The sequence below is a fragment of the Eulemur rufifrons genome, chromosome 8 (assembly GCF_041146395.1).
Source record: "Eulemur rufifrons isolate Redbay chromosome 8, OSU_ERuf_1, whole genome shotgun sequence".
NCBI lineage: Eukaryota > Metazoa > Chordata > Mammalia > Primates > Lemuridae > Eulemur > Eulemur rufifrons.
The window spans coordinates 15,070,479-15,084,865 of NC_090990.1; the positions used below are offsets into that span (position 1 = coordinate 15,070,479).

At 41.2% G+C, this 14,387-nt stretch overlaps 1 protein-coding gene across 2 annotated transcripts in view; it reads right to left on the reverse strand.

The window, feature by feature from the left end:
• The window catches only part of LUZP1 (leucine zipper protein 1), an 84,282-nt gene that overhangs the window by 4,099 nt on the left and 65,796 nt on the right, over positions 1–14,387 (reverse strand). The window contains exons 3-4 of one of the 2 annotated variants that reach the window (XM_069479527.1): positions 1,716–4,894; positions 21–23 (exon numbers count right to left, since the gene is read on the reverse strand). In XM_069479527.1, coding sequence (XP_069335628.1) covers positions 21–23; positions 1,716–4,775 — 3,063 coding nt within the window. In that variant the 5' untranslated portion in view covers positions 4,776–4,894. The remainder of the gene's footprint in view (positions 1–20; positions 24–1,715; positions 4,895–14,387) is intronic. The other variant, XM_069479526.1, reaches the window with a different exon arrangement.

A 14,387-nucleotide genomic window follows, 5' to 3' on the forward strand; every position in this document is an offset into this window, starting at 1 on the left:
GAGGAATAAGACACCCTCACCTCCTACCCCAATGGGTCCTCTCCAACCTGGCGTAGGAAGATACAGCCCAAACTGTAGCATAACTGCAAAGACGTGCTTTTGCCTGAGTATAGGCCAATATGTAAGTTCCTCGGAAATCAGGATAGACTAGGAACTCCAAGCTGCTGGGAACAACCAGGATAGGTCCTATTAAGGACAGGGCCTGAAATGGGGGTGTGGAAGTGGTACCCCTAAGTAGGCACCAGCAGACCTTGAGTTCTGTACATGCAGGCTTCATGCTTTTGGGAATAAGATCCATTTCCAGGGGCGGGGGGGGGGGAGTATGCTGAAAAGAGGGCTGGATAGCTTTCTCTACTTCCCACCTATAAACTACCAAAAACCTCACACGCCTTCCCTTTTATATTCTATGCCTGTTCCCTCATCTGAAATCTCTCTCAGATGTCCAAAGCTTCAGGGGCCTGAATAGCCATCTTTCTCCCTACTCCTCTTCTAGAATTTTTTTTTTTTTTTTTTTTTTTTTAATATTCTCCTTGGTCCTCCCAAGCAAATGCAGATCAAAGAAAAACACAAGTGTGAGAAAGAAATTGGGGTGGGGAACCTGTGGCCTCGGGGCCACATGTGGCCTTCTGGATCCTTGAGTGCATGCAGCCTTTTGACTGAATCCAAATTTTATAGAGCAAATCCTTTTAATAAAGGGGGCCACATAAGGCCTTAAGTCCATAGGTTCCCCACCCAGCACAGCAAGCAAGGGCATTGGATTTAGAGACAGGAAACTTGGATTCAAATCTTAGCTCTTTCACTAATTCACTTGGGTGACCTTGGATAAGGCACCTTGTGTCTCTGACCCTTAGCTTCTATATCTGAAGAATGGGGATGATATCTGTCCACAGGGCTGTCTGAGGGACCAAATGAGATAGTGGGTAGAAAAGTACTTTGTCAAGTGTTAACTACCCTATAAAGACTCACAGGGCTTTTCAAGTTAACACGGTCACTTGCCTTTTTAATGAAGGGAGCCGTGTGTCTAGGTCCAAGATGTTTTTCATCATCACAGGTGCCACATCTAAAAGGCATTCCTGGGGGATGTTCTGACACTGACCCACACTCCCCTAAGGCAGGTGGCTCTGGATTTATCTAACCTGTAACGTACCATACTGAACCAGCCCTGCTCTCAGACTGATGATACAATGAGATAGACAGCTGTCTGGGGCAAAAGAAGTATCACTTGGACTTGGGTATAAAGCTTATAAAGCAGGCCTAGCGTGAGCCCTAGCCCTCCTCATCCTGTGTGCTGGCGGCCTGCGAAGATCTGCTGTCTAACTGGTCCCATCTCTGTACTCTACAGAAAAGGCACTGGGCCTCATACCGTCACCCAGAGCTTCCCACCAGCTGTAGCTGCTGTTTCCAGGTGCTGCTCTGTGAGACTGTAAGAGGGGAGCTCCCCTGGCTGCTCTGGCAAACCAAGAGAACAGACATATATATAAGAGGGAAAAATGGAGAAGATAATTTGGAAAAGGGATTTTGGAAAATTATGCTGCTCTCTGCCAAAAACCTTCCTAAGGTCAAACTCACCTGATCTTCAACAGTTAGTTCTCTGAGCTACCAGTTTTACTCAGTGTTTCCCAACCCCATGGTCATACAGGCCAGGGCAGAGGGGAGACAGGAAAGGAGGAAAAGGGAGAGACAAAGGGGAAGAGAGGGGAAGAAATGGGACTCACTGTGCCTGCTGAGTGGTTCCAGGCTGCAGCCGTGACAGTGTCTCCTGCCCGATTCCGACGGGTGAGCACCTCCGACACAGTGAGGCTACTTTGGGTCCTTCTGGAGTAGAGCTCGAGGGCATCCCCTGAATTTCCTACCCTTCGAATGCCCTGCTCCAAAAGGTAGGATCTGGGCTGTTCAAGTTCTGAGATGTCTGTGGAAGACCTCTGGGTGTAGGCATTGGTGGGTTCCATGTTTTTACCTATTCGAGTTGGGGGGTCTTCCAAAGATTTCAAGTCTCGCCTACTCTTCCAGGCATTCCGCATGGTAACGTGTCTGGCATCTGAGGAGCCCACTTCTGAAGGGACACTATGGCTTTTCCACCTGATTGTCTCCGCTGGGGGTGCATGGCTGTTCCTCTCCACAGGGTCCGATGGCTTGATTATAATGCTGCTCCGAGAGACCACTGTCTCTGGCCTGTTCTTAAGGGGCCCATCTCCCATTCTCTCAGCTTCTGTGAGCTGCAGGGTGATATCATGTTTATGGATGGAGAGCTCAAAGGGGGAGTTGACATGGTTGCTAACTGATGTGAGCTCTGGTGGCCCAACCTGGATATTGCTGGTGGACATGTGCCTCTCCCTTGGGGCCTCACCTGGGGTGGCTCTAGGGCTGCTGTTGTCAGAGGGGTAGATAGTAATGCTGCTTGTCACTTTGTTTGGCCCTGTTTTGGAGGTGGGTTTCTGTTTCTCCAACATAGCCTCAGTTCCAGATCCTCCCATGATTTTTTTCACATCCTTATCAATGATAACAGGTTTGATGACAGCTCTAGACCGCAAGGCCTCTCTGGGGCTAAATGGCCTTTGGCTTTTTACCCCAGCACCATTGGCATCTGGCAATTCCACGGCATTGGTGGATGCTCTGACAGATTTCACAGATTCATTTTCTATTCCAGTATCTTTATCATTCTCAAATGGGGAGGTCCTAGGTCCCCCTCGGGATTTGGCCTTTTCCCTAGAGTTAGGCTGTAGTTTGGGCTCTGGCTCTGGAGTGATGGTTGTGTTTACCAGCTTGGCAGTAACAAGGGATGCTATGTCCAGGTCGTCGTCTGAGTCTGGCTTCTCTCTGCCACTGGATTTGATGACTCGACACCTCAAGGCTTCATGTTGACTGCTGTCTTCCATCATAACTGCTATAGGTTGATCAACTCCTTCTTTATTTGGGGTTGAAAAGCCCTGGAGGATGTTCTCTTGGCTTCTAGAGCTATAAGGATACTTTGATAAAATAGGAGCCTTAGAATTTGGGGAACTGGTATCAGCCTCCAGGCCATTGGCAGCCTTTTTGCCTTTAGAGAGCCCTTCTGAGGAGGATCTTCGAGATGAAGCCAGAGCTCCAACGGCCTTAGAACAGCCAGAGTCTGCAGCCTGAGTTATCTGACTTCCATTGCCAGGCACCTGTCCCCTCTTGCCAAACACAGCCTCAGAGGTGTCAGAAGCCTTGTCAGCTCTACCCAGTGTGTCACTGGGAGCAGATCCATGAATAGTGTCACTAAATGTTCGTGTTGTCTTCTCTACTTTTCCCTTCAATCCACTCTCAGTGCCTGTCTTGGGAGTCCCCTTCCACACTTTACTGTGCTCCTGAGCAGCTGGGGGGTAGCGGCTAAGTACTGACGGCTGCTCCCTGGACTTCCTCCCTTCACTCTGAGAGGACCCAGATGCAAATCGGTCTTCAGTTCTCTTTGTTTCCTGAGTCCCACTGTCTGTACCTGCCCCCGTATTAGAAGCTTTTGCTGCCCTCCTGTTGCTGAAACTGGGAGAGGAAACCTGCCTGTTGCTGAGAGAATAGTTTTCATTGTTGAGAGCAAACTCCTTGTTTCGGAGCCTTTCCCGCTTATGCTGAGGAGACAGTTCCCGGGATGTGTGCTTGCTCACAGACGCCTCGCTCCCGTGGCCTCTGAACTTAGTCCTCTCGTGTCTGCCTTTGCCAGACAGGAAAGCATCTTGCCCTTCTACCTCCCCGTTTTCTAACTCTTTCTGTTTCTTTATTTGTAGCTTTATTTCCTCCAGCTGGCTGGCTAAGAATTTGTTTTTATTTTGTTCACTTAGGTAATTATCCTGAAGATCATTATTTTTGGCCCTCATTTTCTTAAGCTCTTCTTCCAAAGATTCAAAATGTTTGATTTGCGTCTTAAGTTTCTCAATCTCTTGGTTGAGGTCTTTGACTTTGTTATCTTCCTGATTTCGGTTCTTTTCGTTTTCTGATTTATTTCTTGTTTCATTCTCCACCTGCTTTAGATAGTCCAGAGCGCCCTTCCTTCTTGATTCTTTGGATGGCAGTGAGGAAGAGATACCATCCTCGATCCGTAGGTCATTTCTTTCCAGATTAGAAGCATTCCTTGTATAATCTCGGTTCATTTTTTTGTTCTGCTCTAGTTTTTGAGTGAGTTCTTTTATCAATTTCTCATTTTCCTTCTCCTTTTCATTCAAGTATTTTCTCTCACTTACAAAGCTCAGAGTTAATGATTTCAACTTTTCTAACTCTGACACTAAACTCTGCTCCGTTTTATCCAGGCGGTCCTCAGAAGATTCCAGTTCCTTCACTTTGACTTTCAGCATTTCCAGCTCAGAGGAGATTTTCTTGGTCAGATTTCTCTCCTCGTTCAGGCTCAGGCACAGCTGGGTACAGTCATTCTTACTCCTGCTAAAGGCCTCCTCCAGCTTCTCTAATTCCGCCATCCGTTTCTGAAGCCGTTCAATCTCAGATTTCAGCTCCCGAGTTAGGTTTTCCTCCTCTTCAAGTTTCTCCTTCATCAGATGACACAGATCCTCTGCTCTCTTAATTTCCTCATCTTTACCTTCAATTCTCAACACCCGCTGGCGCAGCACTTCAATCTCAGCCAACATGCTGGAGTTGCTGCCTTCTGCCTGAATCACCTTGTCCTGGAGATCCAGGAGCTCATCCTCTGCTTTCTGGAGGTTTTTTGTGGCTTCCTCCAATTCATCAAGGCGGCGGCTTAGACTCTGTAACTTAAACCGCAAGTGGCGGCTGGAGGCAGTCTCCTTGTAGCTTGCAAATTCAGCCATGTCTACTGCCAACCAATGTGGGCTCCTAGAGGCATCCAGTTCCACTCGAGGGGATGAGAAATGGTTACCTTTCTCTTGGCAACCACAACCTTCTTTGGCAGGTGGAGACCATTATTTGACTACAGAAAGAAAGTAGAAAGCATATTAGTCAGCAAATCTAAAACCTGTACATTAGCTCCCAGTTGTAAAAAGATCTCCTATCCGTGAAGGACATAGCAGGTGCTCAAATTTGTTGAATGAACCTACAAAAAAACCCTTTGGTTCTTTATGGGCAATATTGAGCTGATACCTAGAGTTTCACCCTAATCAAGAATATCACCAGTGGGCAGCACGGCAAAAAGTAGAAGGCGGCCTCAATTCTCATGGCAGGGTATAAAAAATCTTCACCATCTGCCACCTGCCTAATCTCAGGAGAGTTATTAACCTTTCTACAAGTCATTAACTAAGTACACTGAGCCTCAGTTTTACTTAGTTGTAAAATGGGGATAATGATGTCTACCATATCTCTCCCGAGTGTTGTTCTGAGATAATACATGGAAAGTTCTTGGTAACAAAGCACTAAATAATTCTAAGATTATTATTTTAAAAAGTTCTCTCTCGTGAGCTATTGTGACTTAAAAGTGATATAAATTAAACTAGACAACTAAAAAAATATATAGAAAAAGCTACCCGGGCATGGTGGTGCATGCCTGTAGTCCCAGCTACTTGGGAGGCTGAGGCAGGAGGATCGCTTGAGCCCAGGAGTTTGAGGTTGCTGCGAGCTAGGCTGACGCCACAGCACTCTAGCTCAGGCAACATGTTGAGTGAGACTCTGTCTCCAAAAAAAAAAAAAAAAAAAAAAAAAAAGTGATATAAATTAATCCACTTGCCTTGCTATAGAATTGGTGAGCTTCACAATACAATATACTAAAACAATCTTCCCACATCCGTTTTCAACATCTCTTCTCCCAAAAGTTTGGGTATAACTGTAAGTAGAATTCAGGTATGACCTGGCCCTGGCCAGCCAACAACAGGCGGCTTCTATAAAATTTATCCTTTGACATTGTAACAGAAATGTCCTAGACACTCAGGCTAATGTGAAGACTGGATTGTTTCTTTGAAAACCACTGCACTGGGATACACACCAAATATATCTTAGGTTACTTTAAGGAAAGGGAAAAGTCAAAGTAGACTTTAGTTTCGTATGTAATTTCCTCCTTTTTAAAATAGTAGAATGGATTAATAGATGTATTTTAACTAATTTAACAAAAGGGAAAAAAACGCTTTTCATGAACAATAAGTTCTACAAAATTAAGAAGCAGACAATAGACTTCCACTTCCACCCATAGGGCAACCCAGATAACCTGGAAAACCTCTTATATTCTATTCAATATTTTTAGGTGTTGACAGTATAACAATCATGTTAAATTTATACTTGATATCACAGAAAGAGACATCCCAGTTAAAACCACAAGAAAAGAAGACTAAAGGAAAACACAGAACAGTAAATTTGAGCTACCACTGCACTGTCCTAATAGGGTTTTGCAGGTCTCCAGAACTACGGAACTTGGATTCTTACAGTTGTGCAGGTACATGAGACAGGGTTTGAGCCCAACATAGGTGGTGAGTTGAAAATGAAAAAAAAAAGAAAGAAAATGAGACCCCAGTCCTCAGTCTAAAGCAAGGACTATTGGACAACCACAGCTTCAGGGAAAACTGTAGACTAGTGGGGAAAAAATATCACCTCCCTGACATAGGGAGATAACAGGACTCAGGCCGAGTTAGTTAGCAGGGAAAGAGAGAAAGAGAAGAGAATCACTAGAGAATTTATAATCTTGGGCCTGCTCTCACTGAGAAACTAACATAAAATGGTCTCGGCCTGGTAATATCCCTGGGAAACTTAACTGAGTAAACAAAAGCACTCGGAAGGGAGATACTCTCTACTGAGGTCACACAAGATTCCCACAGATAGAGTCCAGCCAAACCTGAGTTTATAATTCCAAATTACAACACATAAAGACCAATCTTTTACTACGACAGAGCAAAGCAGGGTTGTAAGAATAAGAACCAAAGTTAGCAAGATTATTAAGAGACCATAAAATAAATACATTCCAATGTTTACAGTTAAAGAAGGAATGAAAGACAGGAGAAAGGAATAAGATACTACCAACAAAGATCGGAAGATGTGAAAATTAACCAAATAGAACAGCTAGAAACAGAAAAAAGTAGCACATTAGATGTAAATAAAAAGAAAAACAGTGGTCAAGAAGAGATGTGCAATTACAAACGGCAGTACACAGTTAAAAGAAAAAAAAAAACAGAAAAAGAGAAAGATGTTAACAGGAGAAATAAAAATTAAAAGATCCAAAATGAGGAAGTTTAACAGGCAGTCCAAAAGAATGGAATGGAGAGAATGGGAACAGGCAATATTTGAAGAGAGACTCACTAAGAACTCTCATCAAGAGTTGATGAGGCCGGGCGCGGTGGCTCACGCCTGTAATCCTAGCACTCTGGGAGGCCGAGGCAGGTGGATCGCTCGAGGTCAGGAGTTCGAGACCAGCCTGAGCAAGAGTGAGACCCCGTCTCTACTAAAAATAGAAAGAAATTATATGGACAACTAAAATATATATATATATACAAAAAAAATTAGCCGGGCATGGTGGCACATGCCTGTAGTCCCAGCTACTCGGGAGGCTGAGGCAGTAGGATCGCCTAAGCCCAGGAGTTTGAGGTTGCTGTGAGCTAGGCTGACGCCACGGCACTCACTCTAGCCTGGGCAACAGAGTGAGACTCTGTCTCAAAAAAAAAAAAAAAAAGAGTTGATGAGAGATACTGATATGGTTTGCATGTTTGACCCCTCCAAATCTCATGTTGAGTGAGACTGGCCTGGTGGAAGGTGTTTGGGTCATGAGGGCGGATTCCTCATGAATGGCTTGTTGCTCTCCCGGTGATAATGAGTGATTTTGGCTTTGTTAGTTCAGACAAGAGCTGGTTGTTTAAAGGAGCCTGCCACCACCTCCTCCCTCTCTCCTTGCTGCTCCTGCTCTCCCTTTCCCCTTCGCCTTCCCCCTTGATTGGAAGCTCCCTGAAGCCCTCACCAGAAGCAGACAATGTTGTGATGCTTCTTGTACAGCCTGCAGAACTGTAAGCCAAATAAACCTCTTTTCTTTATAAATTACCCAGTCTCAGGTGTTCTTTTAATAGCAATGCAAAACGGACTGACACATACATGGAAACTCGTATTCCTAAAGCAATGTTCCAAACAGGAAAAAACTAAATCTGCACCCAAGACACATCATAAGGATACAGAAAAATATCACAAAGAGAAAATCTTATAAAAACAAAAAGAAAAAAATAATTTCACTCCATTTGTGCTGCTATAACAAAATATCTGAAATGGTAATTTATAAACAGAAATTTACTTCCTCATAGCTCAAGAGGCTAGGAAGTACAAGATCAAGGTGCCAACAGATTCAATGTCTCAGGGCCCTAGTCTCTGCTTCCAAGATAGCACCTCCAACACTGTGTCTTCACAAGGTGGGTGGAATGGAACAGCAAAAAGGGTAAACTCACTCCCTCTGGTCCTTTTTTTTTTTCCTCCTAAAGAGATGGGATCTATGTTGCCTAGGCTGGCCTCAGACTCCTGGACTAATGGGGATTATAAGTGTGTGCCATCACTCCCAGTTCCTCAAGCCAATTTTATTTTTATTATTTTGCATTTTATTATTTTATTTTATATTTTTTAGAGACAGGATCTCCCTCTGTTACCAAAGCTGGAGTGCAGTGGCACAATCATAGCTCACTGTAGCCTTAAACTCCTAGGCTAAAGTGATCCTCCCCCTTTAGCCTCCCAAGTGGGTTGGGCTACGGGCGCATGCCACCAGGCCTGGCTAATTTTTATTTTTTATTTTTTATTTTTGGAAAGGCAGGGTCTCACTGTGTTGCCCAAGTTGGTCTTGAATTCCTGGCCTCAAGCTCCTCTGGCCTTCACCCCCCAAAGCACTCTGGGATTACAGGTGCACCCAGTCAACCTCAAGCCCTTTTTTAAAGGTGCTCATTCTTAATTACCACCCAAAGTCCCCACCTCTTAAGACTGTTGCACTTGTGATTCAGTTTCACCATGACTTTCGGAGGGGACAAAAACACTCAAACCATAGCAACAATCTATAAAGAAATAACAACTGAACCACTTCTCAGAAGACACTTAAGTAGGTGGCATATAGAAGGCAAAAGACATGATAATACAGGCATACCTCATTTTATTGTGCTTTGCTTTTACTATGCTTCTCCCATACTGTGTTTCCTACTTTCAGAGTGAAAGTCTGGAAACCCTGTGTTGAGCAAATCTGTTGGCACCATTTTTCCAGCATCATGTGCTTGCTTCTTGTCTCTGTGTCATATTTTGGTAATTCTCACAATATTTCAAACTTTTTCATTATTATTATATTGTTATAATCTATGATCAGTGATTTGTGATGTTACTATTATAATTGTTTTGGGGCACCATGAACCACACCCACATAAGATGGTGAACTTAATCGATAAAGGCTATGTGTGTTCTGTTTCACCGACAGGCTGTTCCCCTGTTTCTTTCCCTCTCCTCAGGCCCCCTAATCCCTGAGACACAACAATATTGAAATTAGGCCAATTAATAACCCTACAATAGCATCTAAGTGTTCAAGTGAAAAGAAGAGTTGTATGTCTCTCACTTGTAATCAAAAGCTAGAAATGCCAGGTGTGGTGGGTATGCACCGGTAGTCCCAGCTACTTGGGAGACCGAGGCAGGAGGACTGCTTTGAGCCCAGGAATTTGAGGTTGCAGTGAGTTATGATCACACCCCTGCACTTCAGCCTAGGTGTCAGAGTAAGACCGTGTCTCCAAAAAAAAAAGGAACAGAAATCATATACTGTCTGCTCTCAGAACACAATGGAATTAAACTAGAAATCAATAACAGAAAGATGGTGGAAAAAAATCCCAAAGTACTTGGGGGTTTAAACAATATACTTCTAAATAACACATGGGTCAAAGAAGAAATCTTAAGAGAAACTTAAAAATACTTTAAGCTGAATGAATATGAAAATACAACTTATTTAAATTTGTGGGATATGACAAAAGCACTGCTTAGAAATTTATAGCATTAAATGCATATAGTAGGAAAGAAGACCTAAAATCAATAATCTAAGCTTCCACCTTAGGAAACTAGAAAAAGAAGAGCAAATTAAACCCAAATTAAGTAGAAGATACAAAATAATAAAAATTAGACCAGAAATCAATGTAATTGAAAGCAGGAAATCACTAGAGGAAAACCAACAGAATCAACAGGTTCTTTGAAAAGATCAATATCAGCATACTTTTAGCAGGCTAAGAAAAAAAGAGAAGACATAAATTACTAATATCAGAAATGAAAGAGGGGACATCACTACAGATCAGATCACATGGACATTATAAAGAAAATAAAGGAATATCATACACAACCCTATGTCTACAAACTTGATAACCCAAATGAAATGGACCAATTCCTTGACAGTCACAATCTACCAAAACTCATACAGTAGACAATCTGAGTAAGCCTGTATCTTCCAAGGGAATTGAATCAATAGCTAATAACCTTCTAAAACAGAATGCACACGGCCCAGATAGGTTCACTGATGAGTTCTAACAAACATTTAAGGAAAAAAATTATACCAATTTTCTACAATCTCTTCTAAAAAATAGAAGCAGAGGAAATACTTCCTAATTCATTCTGTGAGGGAAAATTTCTCTAATAACAAAACCAAAGATATTACAAGAAGAGAAAACTACAGAGCAATGTATCTCATGAACACAGATGTACAAATCTTCAAGAAAATATTAGCAAATCAAATCCAACAATTTATAAAACATTATATACTACAACCAATTGTGATTTATCCCAGTATGCAAGGCTGGTTCAACATTTGAAAGTCAGTTAATGTAATTCATCACATGCACAGGTTAGAGAAGAAAAATCAAATGATCATATCAATAGACGCAGAAAATGCATTTGACAAAATCCAACACCCATTTATCATAAAAACTCTCTGCAAACCAGAAATAGAAGAGAACTTCCTCAACTTGATAAAGAACATCTACAACAAAAGCTAACATCATACTGAAGAATAAGAAACTCAAAGCATTCCTATTCCTGCTATGATCAGGAATAAGGCAAGGATGTACTTCTCATACTCTTTTCAACATTGTACTGGAAGTCCTAGTTAATACAATAAGTCAAGAAAATAAGGAAGAAATAAAACTCTGTTTGTAGATGACGTGATTTTCTATGTAGAAAATCTGAAAGAATCGATTAAAAAAAAGCCACCTGGAACTAATGAGTGACTATAGCAAGGTTGCAGGATACAAAGTTAATATACAAAGTCAATTGCTTTCATAAATAAACAGCATGAACAAATGGAATTTGGAATTAAAAACATGGGCCAGGCCAGGCCAGGCTCAGTGGCTCATGCCTATAATTCCAGCACTTTGGAAGGCTGAGGCAGGAGCATTGCTTGAAGCCAGGAGTTGAAGACCAGCCTGGGCAACATAGCAAGACCCCCATCTCTGCAAAAAAAAAAAAAAAAAAAAAAAAAGTTTTAATTAGCTAGGTGTGATGGCACACACCTGCAGTCCCTGCTATTCAGGAGGCTGAGGTGGGAGGATCATGAGCCCAGAAGTTCGAGGTTACAGTGAGCTATGATCATGCCACTGGACTTCAGCCTGGGCAACAGAGTGAGACCCTCTTACATTAAAATAAAAAAAAAATTTATATTAGCGCTCCAAAAAGTTCAATACTTAGGTATAAATCTAACAAAATATGTACAAGATCTATATGATAGAAACTACAAAACATTTAATAAAAGATATCAAAGAGCTAAACAAATGGAGAGATATTCCATGTTCATGAACAGGAAGACTCAATATTGTCAAGATGTCAGTTCTTCCCAATCTGATCTATGGATTCAATGTAATCCCAATCAAAATCCCAGCAAATTATTTCATGGATATCAAGAAAATGATTTTAAAGTTTATATGGAAAGGCAAAAGATCCAGAACAACCAACACATTACTGAAGGTGAAGAAATTCAGAAGACTGACATTACCCAACTTCAAGATGTGCTATAAAGTTACCGTATTCAAGACAATATGGTATTGAAGAAAGAATAGACAAACAGATCAATGGAACAGAACAGAGAGCCCAGAATTATACCCACATAGAGTCAACTAATCTTTGACTAAGGAACAAAGGCAATACAATGGAGCACAGATAGTCTTTTCAATAAATGGAGCTGGAACTGCACATCCACATGCAAAAAAAATGAATCTAGATACAGACCTCAAACTGTTCATAAAAATTAACTCAAAACAAATCACAGACCTAAATGTAAAATGCAAAACTATAAAACTCCTAGAAGATAATTTAGGAGAAAACCTAGATGGCCTTGGGTATGGCGATAACTTTTTAGATACTACGCCAAAGGTATAATCCATGAAAGAAATAATTGGTAAGCTGGATGTCATAAATTTAAGTAAAAAAATTTCTGCTCTGCAAAAGACACTGTAAAGAGAATAAGAAGATAAGCCACAGACTGGAAGAAAATATTTGCAAAAGATCTATCTGATACCACGGCTGTTATCCAACATATACAAAGAACTCTTAAAACTCAACAATAAAAAAACAAATCACCTGATTAAAAAATGAGCAAAAGATTTGAACAGACACCTCAAGGTGAAGCACAGAGTATTTTTAGGGCAGTGAAACCCCCTTATACAATGATGGATAGCATGTCATTATACATTTGAGAATGACAAATTAAAAACAAAATACCACTATATACCTATTAGAATGGGCAAAATCTAAAAATCTGACCACACCAAATGCTAGAGAGGATGTGGAGCATCAGGAACTCTCATTCGTTGCTAGTGGGAATGTAAAATGGTACAACCACTTTGAAAGACAGCTCAGGAGTTTGTTTCAAAACTAAACAGACTCTTACACCATATGATCTAGTAATCACTTGCACACCTTGGTATTAACCCAAATGAGTTGAAAACTTAACGTCCACACAAACACCTGCATGCAAACCTTTATAGTAGCTTTACTTGTAACTGCCAAAACTTAGAAGCAACCACGATGTCCTCCAGTAGGTGAGCAGACTGGTAAATACATGCGGTAGAATATTACTTAGTGCTAAAAAGAAATGAGTTATCAAGCCATGAAAAACATGGATGAACTTTAAATGTACATTAATCAGTGACAGAAGCCAATCTGAAAAGCCTACATACTATATGATTCCAATTATATAACATTCTGGAAAAGGCAAAACTATGGAGACAGCTAAAAGGATCAGTAGTTGCCAGGAAGAAGAGAGGAAGGGATGAGTAGGTAAAGCATTAGAGGATTTTTAGGGCAGTGAAACACCGTGTATACAATGTGGATACATGTCATTATACATTTTTCCAAACTCATAGAATATACAACATCAAGAGTGAACCTTAATTTAAGCTATGGACTTTAGGTGATAATGATATATGATGACCTAAAAAAATAAGATAAAGATCGATATAACTGCTATGCTAAAAATAGACTATAGAGGATGAGGGTGGGAACAAGAAGACCAAATAGGAGGCTATTGAGTAACCCAGGCAAAAGACAGTTGTGACCAGGATGGTGACAATATAGACGGTGAAAAGTGGTCAGAATTCTGGCCATATGACGGTTTTGCTCTTGGACTACACATGAACTGTGAGACAAAGAAAGGAATTAAGGATGATTCTAGGGTTGCTGGCCTAAATTTGTATAAGGATGACATTGTCATCAATTCAAATGGGGATAACTGCAGAGGGAGCAGTCTGGAGAAGGAAGATCAGGTGTTCAGTTTGGGACATATTTATGAGATATGTATTAGTCATCCAAGTAGAGATATTAAAGAGGCCATTGAATATATAGGCATGGAGGTCAGGAGAGAAATATGGGCTAAAGACATAAATCTGTGAAATCTGTACATCAACAAAAAATAGATTGTTTTATAAAGTCATCCTTTGGATGAGTCTGCCAAGGAACTGAATGAATATGGAGAAAACGGTAAGTCAAAGGTCTGAGTCCCAAGGTGGCCAATATTTTTTTACTTGTAGAGATTAGAGCAACTAGCAAAGGAGACAAAGCAAAGTCAGTAAGGTAGATGGAAAACTGAGAAAGTACACAGTATCATGGAATCCTAGCAAAGACAGTGTTTCAAGGAGAAAGGGGCAATCAGTTGTGTTAAGTGAAGCTGATGGATTCAGTAAGATGAGGACGAACTTCAGACCATTAAATTTAACACGAAAGTCACCTGCCAAGAGCAGTTTTGGTGAAGTGATGAACATGAAAGCTTTACTAGAGTGAGTTTAAGAAAGAAAATAAGGAGATGAATTGGAGACAGCAAATATTAGATAATTTTTGAATTCTGCTTACAAGCAGAGCAAAGAAATGGGGAGGCAGCTGATATCAACAGTTTTGTTTTCTGAAGATGAGGAAGAAAGTATGTTGTTTTATTGGCAGAATATGATCCAGGAAAAGGGAAAATTTTGACAAGTTATGAAAAAGAGGAGGAAACCTTCTGGAGGATGTTCTTAGGTGGA